At 53.3% G+C, this 26413-nt stretch overlaps 1 protein-coding gene, 1 long non-coding RNA gene and 1 other non-coding gene across 18 annotated transcripts in view; 2 read left to right on the top strand and 1 right to left on the bottom strand.

The window, feature by feature from the left end:
- JADE2 (jade family PHD finger 2) overlaps window positions 1-18294 on the bottom strand; it is a 51770-nt gene extending 33476 nt beyond the window's left edge. The window contains exons 1-5 of one of the 14 annotated variants that reach the window (XM_073878506.1): window positions 12696-14593; window positions 11062-11137; window positions 9894-10023; window positions 7755-7812; window positions 5717-5805 (exon numbers count right to left, since the gene is read on the bottom strand). In XM_073878506.1, coding sequence (XP_073734607.1) covers window positions 5717-5805; window positions 7755-7812 — 147 coding nt within the window. In that variant the 5' untranslated portion in view covers window positions 9894-10023; window positions 11062-11137; window positions 12696-14593. Of the gene's footprint in view, window positions 1-5092; window positions 5613-5716; window positions 5806-7754; window positions 7813-9893; window positions 10024-11061; window positions 11138-12695; window positions 14594-15821; window positions 15954-16296; window positions 16402-16577; window positions 18123-18157 lie in introns of those variants that run through there. The other 13 variants (XM_025861003.2, XM_025861000.2, XM_025861004.2 and 10 more) reach the window with 13 other exon arrangements.
- Window positions 14130-16295, top strand: LOC112815051 (uncharacterized). 3 transcript variants are annotated; one of them, XR_012374154.1, is made up of 5 exons: window positions 14130-14214; window positions 14546-14776; window positions 15174-15341; window positions 15556-15635; window positions 15873-16295. It is a non-coding gene; the product is annotated as an uncharacterized lncRNA (long non-coding RNA). The 3 variants fall into 3 exon arrangements; XR_012374153.1 differs by lacking the exons at window positions 14130-14214; window positions 14546-14776 and adding an exon at window positions 14885-14949; XR_012374152.1 differs by lacking the exons at window positions 14130-14214; window positions 14546-14776 and adding an exon at window positions 14904-14985.
- Window positions 18295-25834: 7540 nt separating the features above from the next.
- On the top strand, window positions 25835-25907 carry TRNAK-UUU (transfer RNA lysine (anticodon UUU)). The gene has a single exon. It is a non-coding gene; the product is annotated as a tRNA-Lys (tRNA).
- The last annotated feature ends 506 nt before the right edge of the window (window positions 25908-26413 follow it).

Below are 26413 nucleotides of genomic sequence, written 5' to 3'. Positions count from 1 at the left end.
AAAAAAAAAAAGAAATCTACCCTGGGGGAGGAAGGTCACCTGGGTGGCTCAGTTGGTTAAGTGTCTGCCTTCGGCTCAGGTCATAATCCCAGGGTCCTGGGATCGAGCCCCACTTCGGGCTCCCCCTCAGTGGCAATCTGCTTCTTCCTCTGACCCTCCTCCCTCTCGTGCTCTCTCTCACTCACTCTCTCTCTCAAATAAATAAATAAAAATCTTAAAAAAAAAAAAATCTCTTCTGGGCTGGAACCTGATAAAGAGTATCTCAGCCAGGGGAGCCAGGGTGGCGCAGTCAGCTAAGACTCCGACTACTGATCTCACGGTCATGAGATCGAGCCCTGTGCTGGGCTCCGCTCAACACGGAGCCTGCTTGGGATTCTCTCTTCCTCTCCTCTCCCCTCCACCCACCCCTGCCGGCTCTCTCTCTCAAATAAATAAATAAATCTTTAAAAGAAAAAAAAAAAAAAGTATCTCAGCCAAGAGCAAACTTACTTACATTAGTCATAAAACACCAGAGAAGGGCTCTGAACATAAACCACCCTCTGCCCAGCCCCATTCAAGCTACCACTAGGCTAATTTGGTCAGACTTCTCTGTCTCTCAAACACACACCCTCTTTCTCTTTCACAAGGATAACAGCACTTCCTGCTCTTTAAAAGAATTTATTACACCCATTTCTTTTGCAAGACAAGCCCCAGAGGCCAGGAGGACTTTCCAGCTGGCGGGAGCAGCAATGCTTCTAACTATACTGGAAGCGGATTCTGCCCCCCACCCCAAGGGAAGGCAGCAGGAGTCTAAGAAAGCAGGCACTTGGCCCAGTGGAAGGGCTCCCCGTCACCGCCCGCCCACCCCACAGGGCAACAGAGGCACTGTTGGCTGGAAACATGGCTTGAAATCACAGGGCAAGCATAAAACCTTTCTGGATTTCCCGTATTTTCTCTCCCAAGCATTTTGCCTTTTCCTACAACGTATGCCATCACTGTTTTTATATAAAATGTTCTTTCAAACATCTGGATAGCACTTGTGCTCCTCCAGGTAGGCATCTTCTTTATCCTGTGGTTTTGCACCCCAACACATTCTGGCCCCCCACGCCTGCACCCAGAATAGAAGGCTCCCGTTTTTTTAAAAGCAACAGGTCAAGCCAATAAGCTGCATCCTCACTCTTCACTTGCTGCCTTTTCTAGGGGGGGGAACTTATATAGGAACTTTCATGGACCCTGGGTCTGGGGGATACCCCACTGGTGACAGAAACTGCTCATTCACAAGGATCACCTTTTTCTCCCAGGCCCTGTCCCCAAGGTCAAGACACTGAGCATGGTGAAGGGCCCCTGTGGGAACTGCAAAAGAGGCCCTATTCTCTCATCTAGGGATATACTAATTTGCCACCAGGGCCTACAAAGGAAACGGACGGTTGGATCCCAACTCCTGCCCACCCCGTTCTGGGACTATCAAGGCTTCGATCCCAGGGAGGCCAGCTTGCACCTCCACTCACTTGCTCCACCTCGGGCTCCACAAGCCTCAGGGACGAACAGTCACAGAGCTCCTCAGTGGCAAAGCTAGCCGCACCTCCCATAACAGACAGTTCCTTGTGTAGCACCTGCATCCTGCTACCCAAGGACCAGCTCCCTGGGGACAGGGTCTGCGTTTTCTGTGCCTTCCCCCCAACCCCCCGCACCCAGCTGGGCCTGTTAGGTGCCCTCAAGCGCTTGTTGAGTTTAATTACTGTCAGCAGCTCTTGGGTCCTGCAGACCTATGCCCTGCCCTCCGGCTGACTTCCTGAAAACCCTGCCCAGGGGAAACCCCCAACATTCGGCCTGCCCTTCTGCCCCAGGCCTGAGGAAGACACGGCCTCAAACAGCAACCTCCAACCCACGGGGCCGGCCTCAGGTCTCCTCCTGAACTGTCCTTCACACCCTGGCGAGGCCGATGGTTTGGAAGAAACCGGTCAGTCCCTTGGCCACAGTGGGGGGGTAGGGGGGGGAACAGCTGGGGGACCGTCCTCACCCACACTCCCTGCCTTTGCTTAGGTCACTGCACCAGGCTGGAAAGCTCCCCTTTGTCCTTCAACCTCGGGGTCCTTCCAGGGAGGATCAAGTCAGGAGCTCCCGTCTCAGCAAATTAAGGAGAAAGCTCTGTGGCCACAGTTCTTAAACCTGGCTTCCAAAAAAGGGGCTTTAAAAAAAGTACAGATACCTGGGGTCCCACTCCAGACCATTTAAGTCAGAATTTCTGGGGGTGAGGTAGGATGGGGGCCTGGTATTAGTATTTAGAAGAATAACCTTCGTGATTCCATCAGATTCTCAGAGATAGGACCCACAAAGTGGTAAGCACCAATAATGGTTATGCCATCTGGTCAGACAAGCCAGGCCAGAAACCCAAGGCCTCGGCATGGTTTACATAGGAGTACCACCTTCCCGGGGCAGGCGAATCCCTTTCCTGCCTGCCGATTCAAGCCCTAAGGGACACATCTCAGCTTTGTTGGGATCCCACAGGCAGGCAGAGCAGGGGAAGGGAGCAGCACGTGTCCTTGGGGTCAACGCTATCTTTTTCCTCTACTGCCAAAGGGGATCCTGCGGCCGACTTCGGACTTGGTGCACTTCTACCAAAAACTCAGCCTCCCAGAAATCCCTGGGCCTGTCCCTTCAGCTCCAGTACTGAGGCCTGGATTCCCCCACCGCCTTTCACAATGGCTGAGGGAGGCCACCCACTGGTTAAAGGCCAGAAGGGAAGCTGGGCCTCATGGCCTGGGCCCTGTCCAGGGTCCTGACTCCTGGTCAGAGCACTTTTTTTCCGGCCCTATAGCACCTTACTCCGGGTATAGAGGGAGCCCCTAGATCTATACCCTCAGGTGCACTCAGAAGGGTGGCCCCTGGCAGGTCATCACGGGCGGTCGCCGGTCTGGCGTAAACCCAAGCCCAGCCCTTACTGTGGCTTTTGGCTCCACTAGGTGCTGGTGCTGCTGCTATGCTAAGGCCTCCAGGCCATCAAATCCCCCAGGCCATCACTGTCCACGGTGAGAAATGAAGAGACAAAGGGAACCATGGGTTTCCCACCAGGGAGGGGACTGCACCATGCTCATCAATTTACAGGCATTCTGGCTGGGACCTTGGGTCAGACTAGGAGCACGCTGTGTGACCAGCCTGACAGCCACCCCACAGAGGTCTTACTCCAGGGACTGGATAGATGGGACTCACAGATCCCCTTCCACCACGGTGACCAAAGCCCTCTGCCCTCAGGCCCAGCAGACTATAAAGGCCCTCCTCCCCAACCCTTTCACAGTAAGAGAGGGGAACCGCCCAGCGAGGAGATTTAGTGCAAACATTATCTGCCGCCAAATCCTTGCTTTTCATCTCCGCCTTCTCATGAGCCAAATAATTTGGAAGCTTTCATTGATGGTTTCCTCTCGGCCCCACGATCGCTTGGAATTTATGCCGGCTATGGCTCAGCCTCCTCACTTAGGGGACGAGGGAAACCTCGTAGGCTACACTCCAGCCTGCTGTGGGAGGAAAAGCTTGTCCTTGGCGACAGTTCAAGATAGGGAGGGCTTCCTCAGCCCTCCTGGAGCCCAGGACTTGAGGGCGGATGTCTTCAGGCAGGCCTCAGAGCTGCCTGCAGAGGCCCCTGGGCTCGAACCCAGGGCCACGCACAACCAGTCCCCAGCAGGGCTGGGCATTGGCACCCCTACAATGATGTGAGTCTATTTTTAGGTGGAGATAGGTTCAAAGGCTCTGTGCTGGAAAACCCAAGAGGTAGGGGAATTTTCAGCCCCATGCAAATCACTCTTTCCCTTTGGCCTTCACTTACACCTGTTTCCTCCCAGCCCCTGGCCTATCCAGGGTACAGACAGCAGCCCTGCCCCTGGGATCTCTGCCTTGAGAAATGGCCCCACCTCCTCCTGGTGTTCAGAGAAAGCAGGGCAGGCAGAGTGGGGTGAACCAGCCAGCCCCAGCAGTTCCCCAGAACTTCCCCAACCAGCCACTGAGAGCAGGGGCAGGTTGAATTCTGAGACAGGTTCCTCATCTCCAAAATGGGCAGAGAATTCCTCCCTCCTAGGTACAGGGAAGGCACATAAAAGTGGCTATTGTTTTACTAATGCAACCACAGTAACCGGGGAGCCTCAGTGGCTCTCAAGATGAGGGTAGGAAGGCAAGGTGGAGTGAGGGTGGAGGAGCAGAGAGGTGGTCCCAGAGGCTCCCAGAGCCCTACAGCACACTCCGCCTCCTGCATCCCAGCGCCCTTGAGCATATCCATCTACCTACTGAGCAGGGCTAGTCCAAGAGGGTGCTTAGAACCTCAAAACAGCAACCCACATGCCCGCCTAATTCCCAGCTTTTGTCCCAGTCCTTACTGCATTCCCGGAGGGATCTCCTTCCATCTCCACCCCTCCCCCATGGGGCCAAAGGAGGACACTAGGTTGGGGGATGGGGATGGGAGGCATCAGGTCTCAACCACCCCACCCCACCCCACACACAAAAGGAGAGTCCCAGGGTAGGCCACCTCAAGGGAGGATGTGGGGAGTTCTTTTTCAAATGCAAGGTTCTGCGGAAGATGCCCCCACTGCCCCCAAGGGGCTGGCTAACTACTGCTGCTCAGGATTGCCCCCGAGCCATGACTGTGGTTGGGGGGGTGGGGAGAGGGCTCCAGGCCCAGAACAAAGATACCCTCCCCCACTCCGTGTCAAGGACTCTGCCCCAAGACTCTGCGCCCTCCCACCCTTGGCAATTTTGGCCTCAAGAGCTTCAGGTCTCGGCTCTATAACCCTGGGATCCTCAATTTCCTTATTGTAAGAGACGGACTGAGAAGGACTAAAAAAGTGAAGTGTCCAGCCCAACTCCTGGCTAGGCTGAACAACGTCTCCTTTAAAGGCCAGATTCAAACCCCCTGCTTCTTGGGGGCTCAATGCTCTTGCAGCTGCATCTGTGCAAAGGGCCTCTTCTGTGCCCAGTGCAATGCACTGAGGACCTGAGAGAGAGTGATGTGGCCCTAGGATGTGATTTTTCAGGCGCCACAACGAGCAGGATCACGATGTCCTTTCATGTCCAACACTACCCACCCCCCACGCTCTTCTCCACAGCTCGAGAAGTCAGGAACACCTACCTCTACGTGCCCCAAGAAACGTCCCGGGTCCAAGGAAGGCAGGCTTGGGATGCAGATGCACAGGACACGGGCAGAAGGAGCAGATGACTTAACTGGATGATCCTGAGGACCGTAGCCCTCACCCCTGTATCAGCACATCCTGGCGCCCTTGGCTTGGCCTCCAGAACATGCCAAATCCAACCACTTCTTCCTCCACTGCCACTACCTGGCTCTCAGCCACCGTGGCTTCTCTCCTGGACAACTGTAGACGAGTCCCCCTGGCTCCCGCCCTTGCCCGCGTATTTCTTCTTCTTCTCCTCACAGCAGCCAGTGGGGCCTTTTGTTAATGTGTCAGACTCTGTCATTACCCGCTTACAATCCTGGAAAGGCTCCTCCTCGTGCTCAGCTGAACTGGAACGTCTTTACAACAACCTACACAGTTTTCACTGGCATGCGCGCCCCCTCCTCCCATTCACTGCACTTAGCCACGCTGGCCTGGCTCTGCAGGGCCCGTCCCCTCTGCTGGGAAGGCTCTTTCCCCAGGCACCTGCAGCGTCCCCTCCCTTCCTCTCCACAGCTCTCCGCTCCTGTCACTTCCTTCCCCACCACCACTTCCTCTTTGTCCGGACACTAGGCACTACCCACCTCTGAGGGCTTCTTTTCGTTCTGCCGGGGCCAGCCCGACTTGGTGCTGCTGGGCAGTTTGGAGCATCGTGATGCAGTTGTAGCGTGACCTGCAGAGAGAGAGCACAGCCCATGAGGGGCCCCTGAAAGGCCAGGGACACCACCCACCCACCCATCCCCATCCAAGGACAGGAAGCGTGTAAGGAAGGCTCTGGCTTGAATGTGCAGGAGGTGGAAACCTCTGTGAGCACCTGTCCCTGCTCTGGACCTCTCCAGGGAGAAGTGGGGACACGAATGCTTCCCCTGCTCACCAAGCACAGGGGTTTCGGAAGTAAAAGGCAGTGACCTGGACTCACGATTGGCTTACTGTGTGACCCATGACAAGTCCCTTCCCCTCTTTGTTCCCCTGCGTCTTCCTCGGAGAAGGAGGCCTTCTGTGGCCACGCTTCATTCCTGCCCCAGGCGGAGACACTCTGGGATGAGGCCCAGTGGGTATGCAGAGGCACAAAAGGGCAGTGGGATGAATGCTGCTCTAAAGTAAACCCATTTACCAGCTTGTCACCCTGGGCAAATGACTTTAGCTCTCTGGGGGCAAAGAGCTGTGAGAATTCAGTGACGCCACGCCTGTTAAGGCTTCGCAGAGTCCCCGGACCAAAGCACGGCCTCCATAAACATGAGCTATCACTGCTAGAGTCTGAGGCCCTGGCTGGACTGCAGGACTGCAGCCTCCACCCCGTGGGTCCAAGCAGTGGCAGCCACGGGTAGGTACAGTGGTGGGGGCTGGTGGGAAGGGAGTATGCCGCAGCCCGGCCCAACTCTGCTGCAGCGGCCCAGACTCCGGCTCTTGCAGGTGCCTGGCCCTCAGGGGTTCCTGTCCTGAGTGAAGTTAGAAGCAGAGGATGCGGTTGTTCTTGGCTCTGCTGAGACAAGCCACAGGCAGTGCGGTTGTGGCCACAGAGGGCCGGACGCTGTGATCTCCTGCCACAGGGAGGAAGGACTGGCCAGGTTAGACACCAGAGCCAAGCTGAGCAAACAGACCCTAAAGGGCAGTGAATGAGACCTGGAGGTAGGAAAGCGGCTGGGACCGACTGGCCGTCTTGGTGCATCGGTCGTCAGGCTCTTGGGGGGCTCTCCGCAGCTGCTCACCACAGACGTGAACAAACTGAGGTGCAGAGCTGCAGGGCTCCAGGCCCAGCCTTCCCGGCAATGAGTTCAGCCTCTTCCTCAGTGCGGGCTCCCCCCAGGGGGCACCGCTAGGCGGAATCCTCCGGGCAGCGCACCTCTCCTATGTAGGGCAGAACGGAACTCCTTACCGGGCCAGCTCACGCAGGCCCAGGTTCCTGCGGCATCTGGGAAGAGCTGCCTTCTGGTACTAGAGAAAAGCTCTCGTCTTCTGCAAACCTCTCTTATCTCCCCCCACATTTGAGAAGAGGCTCCCTAAGCCCCCTTTTCTCCTTGACAATCCCTGTGACCCCCAAGACATCCAGCTGCCACAACCAGCCCATACACAAGTCTACCTCTGGGATTCTCCTGCCAAGATCCCTTGTTAATTCCTTTGACAAACATTTACTGACCATCTATTATGTACCTGATCTAGCTGGGGATACAGCAACCAGCCAGACATGACCCCTCTTCCTCTTATCAAGGAGTTTACCGCTAATTAGGAAATGATATTTATATCAGGTAATTACCATAAAACTTAACAGGTTTTCTGTCTGTTTCTACACAGCCCTGATTTAACATAAGGGCCAGAGAGAGAGGGATGTGTCCCAAGCAGCCAGGAGCAGCAAATGCAAAGATCCAGAGAGGATGTGATCTTTTCTAACCAGAGCAAAACATGTGGGATTGAGACCTAGGGGGGAAAGGGGAGTAGGGTGAAGACACCAAGGCTCAAAAGGCCACAGAGGTGTGGAGACTTTCTCAGGAGTACAAGGAACTGGCCTGATTTATGCTTTCATCAACTTTTGAGACCATGGGGCAGCCTCCCCCCATTTGGGCCTGTGGGCCTGATAATTATTCCAATGCTTTCCTTGCAGGAGCCCCAAATGGAAGGCCTTACTGTCAGTGGTGTCAGAGTTGTCGCTGCTGATGGAGTATTTTCGCCTCTTCTCTTCCATCTGCAACAAAAGGCAGGCCCCATTATACTTACAGGAGGCTTGGGAAATCCTCAGTCTCCTAGAAAACTGCCCGATAACCTACCTCCCCATACTCACCCTGCTGCAGTGGAAGAATAACAAGGCCCTGCCCTAGCCTTCTCCCCAGGCAGCTTCACCCTCTCTCCCCACCCACCCACGGGAGCCCGGGGGGTGGGGCAGGGGGCTGCATCTCCCACCTCCTGACCCCAGAGCCTCAAGATGAACAGGAGTCTGGCCAAAGATGTCAGAGGGAGGGCAAGGGGGTCAGTAGCCCCAGAACAATTAGGGCCTGCTCAGCCCTAGTTTCCACTCAAGGCAACTCAGGTCCTCCAGAGAATCCACTCCCCCCCCGGAGGAGGAGCAGAAAAGTGAAACAAGCCCGACTGTTCCAGAGGGACCATGCCATCTGAGTTTAGAAACAAGCCAGCTCAGACAGCACTAAGGGCACATCCTGAGGGTGGTGGCCAGAGGAGCGTGGAAAAGAACTAGGAGCAGGGAGGCTCTGAGCTGGGTCCCTGAGATGCGCCCAGCCCAGGGTGACTGGTCCTAGGCTGGGCTGCCCTCCCTCCTGCAACGTCCTTCTCCAGATAGGAGCATAAACCAACTTTATCTCAACTACAGTATTTTACTTCAAGGTAAGATGGCCAGCTCCCCACACGGAGCTCCTTCCTCTACCAACACTGGCTCGGCTCACGTTCCTAACACCCCGGGAAGCTCCGAGTTACTGGCTTCCTTACTACAGAGGCACAGGGCCTTGTCCTGCTGTAACTGGCCGAACTGGGATTTGAATCCACGTGGTCTTATCCCTGAGCCCACACTGAGCTGCCTCTGGGCCTGGGTGAGCTCTTGCCTGAGGACAGTGCTTTCCCACCCACTATTTCCTGGGATCTTGCAGACTCCAGGGTGGCAGAGCTTGCTCCAGTCTCCTCTTGGAGGGGAGGACCCCCAGGGGCTCGTTCACCTGCCTTGGGTCTCACAGCTAGTCAGGGGCCGAGTCCTAATGTGAGAACAGATCTGGGATTCGGGACCCAAAGCATTTTCCACCACATCCCTTGTTAGTCTGGAACCTGGGCCGCCTCACTGCCCGAGGCGAAGGGCAAGGAGCCAATGTCAGTCGAGAGAAAGTTCCGCTTCCCAGCCCAGCTGCAGGCCAACCAGGGTCCCCACCTCTGCTTGGGATCCTATGGGCCACCTGCCACTGCCACCCACTCCAAGTCTGTTTACGCCGAGCCCTGGGTTTCCCCTTATCTCACGGTGGCCCTGTAGAGACAAGGGAACATGAGCTCTCTAAGGTGGGGCGTGACCATCCAGACCTCTGAGCCAACCAGGACCTTCTCCTCACTCCAGTGTCTTCTAACAGCAGGAACAGGATGACGGAAAGGTTCACTGGGGCTGCTTGCTGCGAGCTCCAAAGGGACAGGCAAAGTTCTGTCCAGAGGGTGCAGAGGTTCTGGAGGGAGCCTGAGGACACCAGCAGCACAGGTGCCCAGATGTCAATTGCTAAACACTCATTGTGGCAGGAGGAGGATGCCTCGGTACACAGGGACCTCATGAAGCCCTCAGAGCAGCCCTTCTAAGCCAGCGGGCACGATGGCTGCTTCCCTTTTGCAGATGAAGAAAAGGAAGCACAGAGGTTAAGTGACTTGCTCAAGATCGCAGTGCTTGTAAGAAGTTTATCTGGTCCAGGAGCACATGCCCTTGACCTTCAGACTTCTCTGCCTCTGTGCAGCAGAGTACTAGCAGGTCGTGGACTGAATGGGGCAATAATGCTCTGCCACCCACAGCTGCCATCCTTGCTGTCCTCCAGCGTCTGAGTGTGACAGAGAGGACTCCGACAGGGCCCTGACCCTCGCCTGCATCTTACCAGCCCGGTGCTCTAACAGGTGGGGGCGGCAGCAGGAGGAGAAGCGCTGTAAATGCAATCCTGCCCATGATCCCACGTGTCTCCACTTCCAAGCCTGCCTCTCCCAAAGGAGAAAAGCAGGAGCTCTGGATTCGGGGGATGTCGAGTTCAAATCCTAGCTCTACCCCTCTGCAGACCAGGGATCTCGGGAAAGACATACCTTCCCGAGGACAAGGACTCGATCTGGATTTGTACGTAAGTCTCCTCAACTTCCAATGTTGGCAACTGCTTCAGAATTTTAAAAACACTTTGAAAGGGCCAAACCAAACACATCTGTGGGCCAGAATCGGCTGGTGAGAATAAACGAGAGCAGCGTCAAGCCCTAAGCACGGCGGCTGGCTCTCCACATAGGTGCTAGTCACTCTGTGAAAATCTGGGGCCAGGTGAGGAGTCCTCCTCGCTGCGCCCACCCGAGCGGCTCCTGTACAGTAAGTCAGCCTGCCCGGAACAGGACCCCTTGACTGCCAGTGCCCTTCTCATAATGCTGTTTCCTGCTGCCCAGGGACCTGTCACAGGTGACCTGCCCGCATGCAGACCTGCACCCCACCCTCAGCCACCCTCCCCGTCCAACCTGCCCTCCGTGAAAACGCCCCAGAGTTCTCCTGGGTAGGGTGTTATTAAGGGAGCAGATTTTGTGTGGCTTAATTGGAATAATAACTAGGCTTCCGAGGGAAGCTGCTGTTTTGCGAGTGAAGCTTCTTTCCTTTGAACCAAGTCCGTTCCAAAGGCTTCCCCGCCTCAGGTGAGGCTCCACTGTCAGTGGCTAATGAAGCTCCGAAGGAGGCCTGGGCTCTCCTGTGGGACAGCGCTTCGTCCCTGGAACCCCCCTTCCAACTCAACTAGGAGACAGGGAGGACTCCTTCACCAAAGCGGAAATCTAGGTCGTGGTGGTGGGTGCTGACACTTGGGTCTTAGCCTCCGGTTTTCTCTCTCCACTGGCCCCTCCAATCTCTCCCAAAGCAAGGTCTGCTCTGGGAGAACGCCCCAGTGTCCTAAGGCACTTACTTGCGGGGATAAAAGTGTTTCTGAAGCCCTACCTATAAAAGAGAGTCTAGGAAAAGAAAAGGTCCCCTTTTCCTTCCTTGGCACCTCCTACACCACCCCAGCACAGAGACAGAGAGAAGGAGCTCTCCTTCAGGAGTGTGGGTGTCCTACTGTTCCTTCGGTGGAGAGCCCACAGCCTCTGTGCAATCTCTGCCCCACAGCCAACCCCTGGCAAGTCCAGTGGGCTCTCTCTCCAGAACATACGCTGAATGCATCCACTTTCCCTGCCTCTCTCCTGCTACCACCCTGGCCCACCCCGGGCCCAAACCAGTCCCATCTCTTGCCTGGACTTCACACTCATCTCCCAGCTCCCGCTATTGCTCCTCCCCAATCTAGAATCCACAGAGCAGCCAGAGTGACCTTTAAAGAAAACATAAATCAGATCAAGTCATACCCCCTTTTTAAAATCTTTCAAAGGCTTCCTGCTGATCAAAGGACAAAACTCAAGCCCTTGACCACAATATCCTACATGATCCGGTCCCTCCCTACCTCAGCAAGTTCACAGGGACCACGATCCCCTTCCTCAATGCTTTCTGGCTACACTGGTCTCCTTTCATCTCCTGAAATAAGCCAAATATTCGCTTCGGGACCTGTGCACAGGATGTGCTCTCTGCCTGGAAGGTTCTATGTAGTCTATGCATGTCTGACTCTTTATCCTTCACATTTCAGCTTAAATGTCAAGGAGGTCTATGCCAGTTACTTTATCTAAAGAGAGCCCACAACGCCGTCAGTCAACATCTGCAGAGCATCCACCACAGTTACTGTCTGTCGATCTACTTGTTGAATGTCTTCCTCCTTGGAGAGGGGAGTAAAGGGCACGTCTGTCTGATCTCTGTGGGAGCCCCCCGGCCCCTCGAGTTATCCCCAGCACACAATAGGATAGGGGCTTGGTACCCAGGGAGTGCTGAGTAAGTTCTTGTCCCCTCCCTGTACAAGTGTGGGGAGCACACGGCCCAGCTGGCCGGCCTGCAGCTTGCAGGAACAAACACCCCAGGCCAAGATTTCACCCTGTTTTCACAGCCTGCCTTCCTCATCTTAACCTCACACATTTTCCAGGAGGCTTTACTTGGTTGGGCTCCTGGCTAATGATCAATGTCAACTCAGTAATAGGGCAGCAATTTGGTGGCAGATGTTTTCTTGGCAGCACTAGCCATTGGTCTTAGTGGGGGCCTTGGGTCTGGACTTGAAACACCAATGCCCAATGCCAGCCCCCTTTAAAGACCTCTCCGCAAATAAACTCAAATAAACACCCTGGGCCTCCATTAACGCTCTTCCAGCTGACCCTGGGAACAGTGGGCCTTTCAGCTCTGCTAGTGCAGCCGCTCCCCGGGCAGTTAAAACACCCCAACCTGGCCTCCGGCCTCTCCTCTCTGGGGGCCACCAGACCTGCCCTGCCCGCCACCACACACAGCAGGACTTCGTCTTCCTCCTTAAAAAAAGGGGGGGGGGTTGGCTTTCAAGCAGGCAATTTACCATTCCAGACACAATCTTTCAAAGAGAAACAAAAACTTTCCCTGTCTGAGGCAGGCCGCTTAGGCGTGTGTGTAATAAGATGCTAATACAATTTAATGATATTTCGGCTGGAAAACCTGTCCTCAGAGCCTCCTTGTGTCGGGAAGGCCAGACGTTCAGAAAACAAGAACTGCATGCTCTTAAACCGCTGTAAGTGGGGGTCAGAGCCCCGCTCTTTCCTATCTCTCATTAACTTTAATGCCTTCTTGGGGACAGTAATCACCATTACAGAAATGACTTTGTACACACGGACCCTCAAACGTGCTTCTCTGAGCATGGGGGCTCCTGAGCCCTCCTCCGACACTTATCATGGCCCACCTGCAATTCCAAGTGTCCCAGAGGGTACCCAGCTCCCTTGGAACACGCTGCCCACACCCGCCCCCCAAACCCAGTTCTGGGGACATACCTAGGGGGTCCTGGAAGAATGAAAGGGGTTTTGTCTACTTTGTCCTTCGGCACCTTCTCACCCTACCCTCCACCTCAGAGAGGGCAAAGCTCAGTCCGCTCGCTCCCACAGATGGCTGCCCATTGGCAACTGCAGGGTTCTTCCGATCCCTTCTTCAGAGAAGGGAGCTGGCTCTCTGGCCTAGCCTAAAGGGGAGAGATCAAAGGTCAAAGCTGCATTTGGGCCCTCTGTAGATCATCAGTAATAGTAAAAATGGCCAATACTAATCAAGTGCTTACCACATGCCTGGCTTTGGGTTTAATCTTCTTTATGCAATATACTGCTCAATCCATACACCAATCATGGGGTAGGGACTGTTATTAACCCCACTTGCAGATGAAGAAAAGTGAGGCACAAAGCAACTGTCACAGCTGGTAACTGCATATAGCTATAGCACTCAAACCCAGGCTATGTGACTCCAGGTGGTGCACCCCACCCCGCACGCTGGCTACCACGCACAGGCCTACAACCCCAGAGTGTGGCTAGGGTACTCCAGATTCCTATGGGTTATCTGAGAACCTCCCTGGGTTCCTAAACCTCGAGCCACACAGTCAGGGTCCTATGTGGATGGAGGACAAAGCAGGCCAATCCTGGCCTTCCCCTAAAGCACCTAAAGGCAGAACTAACTGTGAGGTCTGTGAAGAGCCTGCTGGATGGGTTGTGAAGAATGTGGACTGGAAGTCACTGAACCCAGTCTTGGGTATAAGAAAAACTACCTCCCCGTTACTCGGAAGTCCAGTTAACCAGAACAGCCCGCACCCCCCCCGCCAAGGGGCTCAAGGATGTGATAGTAGTCAGTGTCAAAGGCCTACCCTCAAGACTCTGGGTTGCACCTTGGGGACTGAGACCAGCAGTCCCACCTCACCCGCCAATGAAAGCCAAGTGGAAGCTCTCTTGGATTAGTGTTACTGGCCATTGAGCCGTGCAATTTAGGCAAAGGAAAAGCATGCTGGATGGGAAATGTTCTGGAAACATTTGCTGCATCCCAAGTCCAAACAACTTTGTCCTTAAACACTTCATCTCCAAAAGTGCTGGGGAGACCTTTGGCCAAACAATTTCAAAACCAACACTCACTACAAGTCCTGCTGCCTGGGGCGAGGACTTCCCTCTGCGAGGGATTTGCTGTAGAACCAAATGCTTTTCCACTCCAAACAACAACCAACAGCACTTGGGACAACGGAGAGGACTCCAGATCAAACAAACATCCCTTTTTTCCCCCCTACCATGCAAACTTTCTCAATAAATTATTCGCCCACTTCGGATCAAAGCCTGTTTTGCAGCCTGTGACCTAAAAAGCAAATAGCGTCTCTTAAACATGAAAGCCCTCCTCCCTGCCTGGGTCGGCTTTATTACTCATTCCTTCCCCTTACAGTTATTCTGTTGTTATTTTCCTCCTCTGCTTGTTAGATCGCTCTGCAAGTCCCAACCCGCCTGAGGAAGAAGAGACGGGAGGAATGGTGCGTTCACTTGGGGCCCTAAGGTGAGAGAGGAAGTCAGGGTAGGGGAGAAGCCAGCACCCTGGGAACCCAGGAAACAGGGCCAGGCCCGGTTGGCAGCTCCTTGCACGGCCCTTTTGCCAAATGTCCTACTGGGAATTTTACCAGTGAAGGGAGGGAATTAATGCCACGGTGGGAGGAGGGGCCAGGCGGCCGTACCACCACCTAGGCCCCTGATTCGGTCTGCAAACAGAAATGTTAAGGGGACGTCCTGATAGCCAGTCTAGGCTGAAAGCTTGGGGCTCCTCCCCTTTCCAACAAAGGCAAGGCGGCAGGCCAGTCCTGCCCTCTCAGACCCTCCCCAATCCTCTTTAGAGCCGCTCTGAGTGCAGACACGAAGACTCCCGATGACCCCCTACAAACTCAGCCTCTGGGTAAAACTTTGTGTCCCGCAGTGGATGAGCAAGGGGTGCTGAGCGCGGGAGCACGGTCTGGAAATCTGCAGAGAGCAGAGTCGCCCGGTGCAGCGGCGCCCTTGGCTCGGGGCAAAGGGAAACACGGCCCCTCCCGCCCCCACCAGCCCCGGGCACTAGACCTGCAGCCAAGGTGGTTTAAAAAAAAAAAAAAAAAAAAAGCGTCCCGGCCCGCGGCGGAGGCTAAGGGGATTGGGAGGGGGTGGCGCGCGCCTCCAGCCCGCCCCTGGAGGCAGTTCGCGGGACCGCAGGCTGGAGGCGCGCCGGCGTGATTCCGACCGCGGGAGCCGGGAGGAGGAGCCGGAGGTGGCTGCGGGGGGCTCCGGCCCAGGCGAAGGAAGGGCAAGAGGCGGTTCGGGCCGGGGGTGGCGGACTTAACGCTAGGGGCGGGGGGAGGGCTTTAGGTGAAGCGGGTAAGAGGAGCCGAGCCTCTTGGGAAGTGGGTAGCTACGTGTGGCGGGGGACTGGGTGTGTGGGGGATGTCCTGGGCCTCTGGAAGCCACAGCGAAGCCTTCCTGCCTGTCTCGCAGACATCCTCGTCTTCTGATGTAACAGCTACGAATCGCCAAGCTGACCCCTTCTCATCCCTTGGCCTGGAGAATAGAGTGGCTCAGGGATAGGCGGGAAGGGACCGGAGGGAGCCACAAGTCTGCACCCAGGCGGGGAGGAAGCGGGCGGGTGCCGCTCCGCAGGCGCAGGCGAGTGGGTGGGAAGGAAGGAGGGAGAGAGGGAGGAAGGAGGTGAGGCCGGGAAGATGCCACTGCCGGGGGCGGGGCGCGGCCGGGGATCCGGGAGAGGGACTGCAGCGGTGCTTGGTGGGGGCTGGGGCTGCAATGTCACTTATTTGAGGGTCAGGTGAGCATGTCCCAGGCTCAGACTGCCACTTGCCTACATCTTCCCGCTACCACCCAGGCCGCAGGGGCGGAAGCGGAGGGCAGGGGACTGCATTACCGTCCCCGAAGCGGGACGCGAACCAGGAGAGTTGGGAGAAGGTAAACAAGGGCCACGCCCCCTGCCGTCGCCCCGCGGGCGCGCACCCGCCACTCCGGCCGCAGCCGGTACATTTCCACTCTCCCAGCGCTTCTCCCCCGCCGGACTCCCGCGCAGCCCCGGAGGGGGGCTATCCCCAACCCCAGCCCCCGCCCCGTACGCCGGGGCTGCACACCCGGCATACTCACCTGGAAAGGGTGTCCCCCGCCCCTCCAAAACACTGTGTTTAATTTGTGCAGAGCCTCCGAGCCGGGGAGCTGAGCATGCTGCCCCCGCGTGCAGCGCCCGCGTGCACCCAGCCCAGAGAGGGGGCGACAGGGCGGAGGCGGTGGCCCCCGGAAGGTGTCTGGGACCGGACCGGCTGCACGTGAGCCCAGCGCGGAGTCATGTGCACCGGCTCAGCCCGGTTCGGCGGCCGGACGTGCTGCGTATCAACAAAATGAAACTCAGGGCGACAGGAGGGCAGATAGGTCCAGGTCCTCTGAACCCCCATCCCCGGCAGAACGACCTCCCCACCACTGCTGTCTCCCGCCGCAGCCCCTCCGCGCGGCCGGAGCCCGCGGGGCAAGTTGCAGCCCTAGCGCGCCCCCGCCCGCCCGCGCCCCCTCACCGGCCCGGGGGCGCTTTGCCGCAGTCATTAATAAAGAAGGTCGCCAAGCTCACCCTTCCAAAAGTTGTTGTTGCATGCGCCCCTCTCAGCCTCCCCGCAATGTACTCTTTAAAAACACGACTGACCAACATGCGCAATCTCTCTCCCCTGTGCTGTGCATCCCCCCCCCCCCCCCGCGCCCTGGCTTCCTAGAACAGGCAGCCAGCAGGAGAGAGAGGGAGCGAGCGAGCAAGAGAGAGAGCGAGAGAGCGAGGAGCGCTGGCAGATCTGTTGCAAAAACACAAAATAACGCCGCGGAGATGCGCAGGGCCCATCGCTGGGGGCTGGATCTTACCTTCCTCCGCGGTGCCCTTCCGAGGGGCGCTGCCCTGGACTACGCGCCGCGGCGGGGGCCGGCGCGGGAAGGATGCTCCCGAAACCCGGAGCTCCTGGGGCCGGCGCGGGCGGGCGGGGGGCGCGCATCCATCCGGGGTCGCAGCGAGGGAGGCGGCCGGGCCTGCGGCGTCCCCGGCCCCGCACCCCTGCTGGGGACGGTCAGCCCGCTGGACCTAAGCCCTTGCCGCTAGGAATGGGCGCAAAGTAACTCCATGGACGCTACTCACCCCCCCCCAAAATAGCCTCCAACTGCGATGGCCGCGGTCGGCACCATTCACCAATCCCCCTGTGTATGTTTCTGTTTCTTTTTAAACCAAGACTTCCTTGTGATCTCTTTAGAAAAAAAAAAATGTGTTGGGGTGGGGGTGGGGTGGGGGCGGGCGGGAGGAGCGAGGGAGGGGGAGTAGCCACTTTTTTCTTATTCACTCGGATCTCCACTCCTGACACCCCCCGCCGCCCGCCCCCCCCCCCCCCCCCCCCGCCCAGTTGTTTGGCTTCGGCAGCGGGTCCAGGTAGCGTTGCAGGCCTCGGGGGGAGGGTGCTCTGCCGGGCCGTCCGTGTGCCTGCACCTCGGGCCCAGACTCCCCATGGGCTCTGGGGCGCCCCCAGCCCGCCCTGTCCCCAGGGCCGGGCCGAGCGGCGGCTGCGCCCGTGCAAGTCCCATCAGGTCTGCTCACACTTCACACACTCACACACACACCCCGCCCCTCCACTCTCTCACTCACACTTTCTGCTCACACTCCGCCCCCTTCGCGCCCCAGACCCGGGCGGCGCCCCCCGCAACCTTAAAAAAAAAAAAAAAAAAGCAAGCTTATACTTAAAAAAATCTTTTGGCGCCATATTAATGACGTACTTAAAATTTGCCATTTCTCCCTGCGTCAAAAAGACGTTTCTTTGCAAATAACAGCCTGAAGGCGACACTCGCGGAGGGAACGAGGTTTGCACTGAGCACCCCGCCTCCCGGGGCTCCAGCGCTGGAAGACCCTCGCCCTAGGCCCTGCTCCCGAATCGCTGGTTTAAAAATGCGAATCGAATAAATCGCGTGGCGCTTTGCAGCGCCAGAAGTGAGCAGAAAGTGCTGGCCGGAGCGGAGGGGAGGGGCGCGCGCGCGAGTCTGGGGGAGGGGGCGCGGCCCTCCTCCCCCACCCACAGCAGATGGAAACTAACATCCCGGGCGGGGGAAACTTGAAATTGTGGACGACCTCAAGAAAGGAGGGGCGGTCCGTAGAAAGGGTCCCTCTCGGGTTCGTCGCCCCCTCCCCCGCCCGGGTGCCTCCGGGTTCCCAGCTCTGCCCCGCATTTCCGGGGGGTGGGGAACGCAGTGATGGGTGGGTGGGTAGCTGCTCGTCCCGGTCCCAGTTGGAGTTTGCCCCGCGGTGTCCCCTTCCCCCCCCAGCTCGTCCTTCCCATTACCCCTAAAGGGTTAAAAACCGAGGGGGCAACTTCCAAAGGTTGGCACTTGGCGAGGAAGCGGGGCGCCCCTCTCCCCACCCTTCGCCTCCTCGCCCCTCCTCCTCCGGCTCCACTTCCCGACTTGACCTTGTGGTGCACAAACAGTGCGCTCGGATCCTCGCAGTTTCTGGAAGAAGCGCTTGCGCTCGCCAGGCAGGCGGGCTGTCGGGCGGCTAGCAGGCGGTGGCGGGGCCTTGGGTCCGTTCCCGGAGCCGCGGGCCACACCCACCCAACCCGCTGCGCCCGCCACGCTCACCTTCTCTCGAGGAAGGAGCTGGGCTGGCCTCCTGGGTGGGGAGGTGTGGGGGGCAAGCTGCAGCCTTTCCGGATGCTCCCAGCTGGGGAGGGGCTGGTCTCAGGCTGGGGAGACCTGGGAGCCTGGGTCAACATCCCCAAAGCATCGCTGCCAACTTTTCCTATCCTCTCCCTTTGGCTGCCCCTCAGAGATAATCCAAATAATTTTTTTGAACTCACCTTTGGCTTTGAAGGCATGTGGGTGAGTTGTGAACGGGGACAGCAACCGCCTTCCCTCTCCAAGACTGAAGGTTGTTTATTCTTTCTTTCTTTCCCTTCCAGCCCCCTTCTATGGAAAGATAAATATACAATTTACATAAGATGACATTTATGTGACAATTAAAAAGATCCCCCGATGGAATGTTGTGAACACATTTGCTTATAGGAGAAATAAATCTAATAATAAACAAACTCATAATAAAAGCACAAATCCTCTGACAGGGTAGATTGTCTACACAACAAAGAGGGAGATGATGAATGCAGAAATAAGCACTTTTTGCAACAAGAAAGAAATATGAGCTCAAAGGGAGTCACTGCAACATTTTCTTCCTTGGCCTTCATTCACAAAGTCTGGGGAGGCTTGTCTGGCAAGATTGAGGCACTGGGGTACCACCTCCTGGTTAGACCTGACTCCAGCTCTGAGTGGTCATTTGTTAGGATTTTCTCAAACCCAAGCTCAATGCCAGAAAACAGATGACACAGGCTGTTCGCATGAAACAACATGGTTAAATACCTGGATTCTAATCCTGGCTTTGCAATTGAGAAGCTACTTGATGTGGACAAGTGCATTCATCTCTCTGGGTCTCTTTCTTCTTCTGTAGAACAGGATGGCTGGAGGGGTCCTGAAGCGGTGTGTGTGTGTACATGCTGTTTGTGTAAACACAAACACTCCTGGCTCAGAGTGCACAGTGCACATTAGCACTTTCCCTGGTGCTTAAGTTTTGGAAGGGGGACCGTGCTCCCTGAAAGTTCTTAACACTGAAAAACTGGAGAACAATGATTTTTGTCTTGCTCTCCATGAGGACCTAGACAAGATCTCCCAGTTGGGGCAAAAAGGAAGGCGAGGAGGAAAAACTGATACGTGGTGGGCTTCATGGTCAAGGTCCAGATGGCAGTCTCAACCACACATCTGAAGTGGGAATGGGGGTACCAATTGACAGTGGCACAGTCTAAAGAAACCACTCTGATTGGGTCTGGTTGCAGAGGACTTACATGCACCAAAGGACGGGACAGTCTCCTCCTCTTAAGCCATCAGGATCCTGTGAACCTTGGCAAGCAGTTATAAAATGACCTAGAGAGAAGGAAGAGGGAGAAGATGACCATTTATAGAGCACCTGCTCTGTGCTGTGCACTATGCAAGTCGTTCCATTTCATCCTCACAAAAATCCCATTTTACCTATTGAGAAAGATTTAGTGACTTACGAACAGTCACACAAGCTGGCAAGTGGTGGTAGAATTGGCACCTAGTCCACACGACCCCAAAGACTACATTTTTTCCATTTTACCCCACTGCCAGAAATAAAAAGTAATAGCATTATTGGTTTGATTGAGGATGGGGGCCTGATTGATATAATAGCAAGAAAGAATTTTGTGGGTAGTACTTTGCCTCTAAGGTGGTTCACTGAATTTGGGTGAGACCCAGGTCATCTAAGGAGTCCTTGGAAGGCACTTCTTGTTTAGGACAGGAAGCTCCATCAGAATTCTTGGATTCCCACTGTTCTCTGCTACTGTTTAAGGTTACCCTTGAAAATGTTAACAGAATAATAGCAATGGAGCTAATTATAACTCCTTAGTCTTTAGTAAAAACCTCACAAATCATTAACTTATTACAGAAAAAAATGAGAAGAAACATAAAGTTCTTGGAGACGTAATTATTCACTTTTTTCAACAAATATTTATTGAGTGTGGGGCGCCTGGGTGGCTCGGTTGTTAGGCTTTTGCCTTTGGCTCGAGTCATGATCCAGGGATCCTGGGATCGAGCCCCACGTCGGGCTCCCTGCTCAGCGGGAAGCCTGCTTCTCCCTCTCCCACTCCCCCTGCTTGTGTTCCCTCTCTCGCTGTGTCTCTCTCTGTCAAATAAATAAATCTTTTAAAAAAATATTTACTGAGTGCCTCTGGTATACCACGCACCATTCTAGGGGCTGAGGACACAGCACAAAAATGACAGACAAAAATGCCTACTCTCATGGAACTCACTTACTAGTGGAAGGAGATACACAAAATTTTTAAAAGTAAAATATATTTGAAGGTTAGTAAATGCTATTCCGAAAAAATTAAGTAGGAAAGGGGGATAGGGAATGTGGTCATGCAATTTAAATAGAGTCCTCAGGGAAGAGCTGCCTGAGAAGGTGGCTTCTGCATAAAAGGAGGTGAAGGAATGAGCTGTGAGGGCTTATGGGAGAAGAACGAGCATTCTAATTCTAAGTCAGGGGTTCTTGACATGGAGTCCATGGACACCCCCCCCCCTACAGATATCTGTGGATAGAAATTCAGGGGGTCTTGGCTTTAGATGGGGAAAAAATATATCTTTATTTTCACTAATTAACATTTAGCATGTTCTTCAATTATGAATGCAGACAGCAAATCACAGTGATATCAGCACCACCTGTGAAGCCATTGCTAGTAGAAATCACAGATATTTTCATATCACATTATCGTTGTTACAACTACCTTAAAATATCATTACAGTTATCACTACTTCATAATTATGCTGCTAGCTCTTATAATTTAATGAATTAATAAGAAACACATATATTACTGTGTATTACACATTTTAAAAATGCTTTGAGAGTTGTATTTCAACATACTTGGTTTTCTTTATAATTTATGAAGCTTATTTTATGGACTTAAAGATATTATTCTCAGAAGGAATCCACAGGCATCACAGACTGCCAAAAGGGTCCATGGTACGAAATAAAAGAAACAACTGTCTCCACGGAGAGACCAGCAAATGCAAAGGTCCTGAGGCAGGAATGTGCTTATTATGTAAATGTATAAGAAAGAGATTATATAGGGTGTTGTTAGGAACTTGGCTTGTGCTAGGTGTAATAAAGATGCTTTTGAGCAGAGGAGTGACATGGTCTGACACTGGATTTTACAGGTTAGTTTGCTGGAGGACAGCCTGAAAGCAGAAAGGTTGAAGCTGGAAGACAGGTTAGAAGGTTACTGTAATAGACCAGGTGAGAGATGATGTTAACATGCACTAGAGGGGCGCCTGGATGGCTCAGTCATTAAGCGTCTGCCTTCGGCTCAGGTCAGGATCCCAGGGTCCTGGGATCGAGCCCCGCATCGGGCTCCCTGCTCAGCAGGAAGCCTGCTTCTCCCTCTCCCACTCCCACTGCTTGTGTTCCCTCTCTCGCTGTGTCTCCCTCTGTCAAATAAATAAATAAAATCTTAAAAAAAAAACATACACTAGAATGGTAGCAGTGGAAATGGTCAAATTCCATATATATTATGAAGATAGCTCTGACATTTATTGATGGGGTGTGAGAAAACAAGGAGTCAAGAATAACAACAAAAGTTTTGTCTTGAGCCAGTGGAAAAACAGAATTGCCATTAACTGAGATGTGCAGACTATGGAAGGAGTAGATTTGGGGCAGGGTAAGGAGCTCAGTGTTACACATGGTAAGCTTAAGAGACCTACTAGATGTCCAAATGCTGTCATCCTATAGGCGGCTAGAAATGGCAGCCTCACCTCAGGGGCATATTCTGGGCTAAAGACATCTTTTGAGAGGTATCTATAGGTGACTGGTATTTAAAGCTATCTAAGGCTGTTTGAGATCACTAAGGAAGTGAGTGCAGAAAGAGAAGAGGTCCAAGGATGGTGCCCTTGGCCACTGCAATGTTAAGAGGTCTGGAAGATGAAGAAGAATCAGCAAGATATTGTTAAAAAGGAAGTGTTCAGACCTTTCTCCAAAGAAGAGATACAAATGGCCAATAAGCACATGGAAAGATGCTCAACGTTGCTAATCATTAGGGAAATGCAGATCAAAGCTGCAATGAGGTACCACCTCACGCCCAATAGGATGGGTACTATTTTATTTTATTATTTTATTTTTTTAAAGATTTTATTTATTTATTCGAGGGGGTGGAAGCGAGAGTGCACGTGCACAAGCAGCAAGGAGGGGCAGAGGGAGAAGGAGAAGCAGACTGCCCCTTGAGCAGGGAGCCCGACATTGGGCTTGATCCCAGGACCCTGGGATCCATACCCCAAGCCAAAGGCAGACACTTGACCAACTGAGCCACCCAGGCACCCTGGATGGCTACTATTTTAAATATTTTTATTTTATTTATTTTTTAAAAAAGATTATATTTATTTATTTGAGAGAGAGAGAGGGCACAAGCCGGGGTGGGGGCAGAGGGAGAGAGAGAGAGAGAGAGAATCTCAAGCAGACTCGACGCTGAGGGTGGAGCCCTTCCCAGGGCTCAGTCTCATTACCCTGAAATCATGACCTGAGCCAAAATTAAGAGTCCAATGCTTAACTGACGGAGCCACCCAAGCACCCCTTTTTATTTTATTTTGAAGTAGGCTCCACACCCAATGTGGAGTTTGAACTCACAGCCCTGAGATCAAGAATCCCACGCTCTACCAACTGAGCCGGTCAAGTGCCCCAAGATGGCTACTATTTTTAGAAAACAGAAAATAACACATGTTGACCAGGATGTGGAGAAATTAGAACCCTTGTTGTGCTCTGTCAATGAGAATGTAAAATAGTACTGCTGCTGTGGAAAACAGTATGGCCATTCCTCAGAAAATTAAAAATAGAATTACCATATGATCCAGCAATTCCATTTCTGGGTATATACTCAGAAGAATTGAAAACAGGGTCTTGAAGAGGCATTTGTATACTTGTGTTCATAGCAGCATTATTCACAGTAGCTAAAATGTGGAAGCAACCCAAGTGTCCACTGATGGATGAATGGACGAATGGGTAAGCAAAATGCAGTATAGACATCTGACGGAATATTATTCAGCCTTAAAAAGGAAGGAAACTCTGCCACATGCTACAACATGGATGAACTTTTGGGTCCTTATGCTAAGTGAAATAAGCCAGTCACAAAAGACAAATACTGTAGATGTCTAGAGTGGTGAAATTCACAGAGACAGAAAGAAGAATGGTGTTTTCCAGGGGCTGGGGTAGGGAGGGGAGATGGGGACTCATCGTTTAATGGGTACAGTTTCAGTTTTGCAAGACGAAAGAGTTCCAGAGATGAATGGTGGTGATGGCTGCACAACAGTGTGAATGTACTTAACATCACTGAACTGTACACTTAAAAATGATTAAGGGGACGCCTGGGTGGCTCAGTCGGTTAAGCGTCTGCCTTCGGCTCTGGTCATGATCCCAGGGTCCTGGGATCGAGTACCGCAGCGGGCTCTTTGCTGAGCAAGGAGCCTACTTCTTCCTCTGCCTGCCTCTGTCTCTCTCTCTCTGATAAATAAATAAAATCTTAAAAAAAAATGATTAAGATAGGGGCTCCTGGGTGGCTCAGTCATTAAGCGTCTGCCTTCAGCTCAGGTCATGATCCCAGGGTCCTGGGATCGAGCCCCACATCGGGCTCCCTGCTCCGCGGGAAGCCTGCTTCTCCCTCTCCCACTCCCCCCGCTTGTGTTCCCTCTCTCACTGTCTCTCTGTCAAATAAATTAAATAAAATCTTAAAAAAATGATTAAGGTAGTAAAATTTATGTTATGTGTATTTCACCACAATAACAAAATTGGGGGAGGGGCGCCTGCCTGGCTCGTTAGTAAAACGTGCGACTCTTGATCTCAGGGTTGTGAGTTTGAGCCCCATGTTGGGTGTAGAGATTACTTAAAAATAAAGTCTTCAAAAATAGTGGTAACGATTTTTTTAAAATTGGGGGGTGGGTAGGGGAAAGTAAAAAGGAAGCAGCGGTATCCAGAGAGATAGGAGGAATGTCCTGGAAACCAAGGTAAGAGCATTTCAGGAGGGAGGAAAGCTCTATGTCCAAAGCTACCAAGGGGAATAAGGTGAGATAAGGACCTGACAACTGATCATTAGTTTCACCCATGTTGGGCTCACTGGTGATATTGATAAAAGCCATGTCAACGGAGGGGCATGAGCGGAAGTTTGATTAAGTGGCTTTAAGAGAGACTGGGAAATTTTATAGTTGGTACAGCTTGTTCCAAGATTTTACCTGAAAATGAGTTTTCTGTAATATGCATGTTTATAGAGATGGATCATCATGTATCTGTAGAAATTCACTCCGTTGGTCATTCAGTAACTATTTCCTGGCTGCCTACCCTGTGCCAAGTCTTTTGCAAAGCGTATAATTTGGCAGTCAGGAGAGGACAAATCCAGCAGCTCTGCCTCCTAAGCTCCAGGCAGGAGCTGCAGGTGGGATTTGGGACAGATAGGAAAGCTGCCCAGGGCTGCATCTGTGGCTTAAGACACTGCCCTGGCAAGATCCAGCCTTGCCACTTTCTGTGGTGCTACAAATGCATGCCTGGGAGAAGCACCCCTCTGGAGCTGGTTTAGAGATGGTACTGACCAGCCCTAGGAGATGTCTGCATGATGTGCCAGCCAGGCCACCTGTCTCTTCTCAGACTCTCAGACCTAGCCCAGTGGCCACAGATGGCAAAAGGCAAAGAAGATCCCTGGGGCCTCTAAACACTTCCCCAGAAACTGACAGCAGGCAGTACCTCTGGCCAAGTCAGGGGCCAGATTGACCAGACACTCATCAAAGTGTGAGACACCCCAAGTGGAGCTGAGGGGCCTGGCTCAACCCAAGAACCACCAAGAATCAAAGGCACTGGCTCCAAGTCAAGTTGAACGGTGCAAGAAAAACCCTTTGGCTTTTCCCTGGGGTTTGTGATAAATTGAAGCAAATCTCTCCTCATCTGGCAGCCTTACGAAGACCCTTCCCATGCATTTACTGATGAATTCATAGCCATGCTGGAGCTAATCTGGTTTTATTAGAAATAACATGCACTTAGCAAGCACTTATGCAAACAAGGCTTTATCTTAGGGCAGTGAGTTCCAGGTCCAGATCTTACCTTCAAGGGATTTTGGCCCATTGAGGAAGACAAGTCCTTAAGCATATGCAGGATGGTCAAGGTAAAACAAGCAGTCTTGGGAGCCTGTGGCGTGGAATGATCCAGAGAGTCTGAGAAGGGTCTGAAGATGGACCTGCATGTAGATAGCGATTTAGATGAGATGGGAGGGGGGAGGACCATCCAGAGAGATGAGGAGTGTCTCTCTGGTTCCCAGCGGTGCAATGGAGCACAGAATATGATGTTAATAGCTGGCCCCAGGGTTCTTCCTGAGAGGAAAGTGCCCTTTGTACAGGAAAATATACTCGTAAGCTGCTTGAGGATGACAGGTGAGAACGTGCAGTTGTCCCAAGTTGGAAGAAAGAGATGAAAACATGCAGTCTACTTCTAGGGATCCACCCCAGAGAGACCCTCTGATGTGGGCCCAAGAAGATCTGTTTAAGAATGTCATTACAAGGGTGCTTGGCTGGCTCAGTCGGTAGAGCATGAGACTTTTGATCTCAGGGTTGTGAGTTCAAGCCCCATGTTGGGTGTAGAGGTTACTTAAAAAAATAAAATCTTTAGAAAAGAAAACAGAGAAGCTGGGAATAGCTTGAATGTCCATCACCAGAGCACTGGCTAAATAAACCAGAGTGCAAAAAAGAAGGCAGCAAGGAAGAAGCATTGTATGGTTTTGCATGTTTCATGTAGAAAGAGCCCTAATAAAAGTGTTAAGTGACAAGCAGGTTTTCAGGATTTGCAAATATCAAAACACTATGCTGTATACCTGAAAACAAAATGCAAATTTCAGTGTACAATGTGCAATATGATCTCATATTAAAAAATTAAAAGCCTAAAAAATACCTTAAAGGGGTGCCTGGGTGGCTCAGTCGTTGAACGCCTGCCTTTGGCTCAGGTCATGGTCCCAGGGTCCTGGGATCGAGCCCCGCATCGGGCTCCCTGCTCAGCGGGAAGCCTGCTTCTCCCTCTCCCACTCCCCCTGCTTGTGTTCCCTCTCTCGCTGTGTCTCTCTCTGTCAAATAAATAAATAAAATCTTTT

Source organism: Callorhinus ursinus, unplaced genomic scaffold, assembly GCF_003265705.2.
Source record: "Callorhinus ursinus isolate GAN/ISIS: 27379988/994484 unplaced genomic scaffold, GSC_fseal_2.0 scaffold30, whole genome shotgun sequence".
NCBI classification, from domain to species: domain Eukaryota; kingdom Metazoa; phylum Chordata; class Mammalia; order Carnivora; family Otariidae; genus Callorhinus; species Callorhinus ursinus.
Note: the sequence above shows the minus strand (reverse complement) of the source record. Positions and strands in the feature narration are given on the sequence as shown.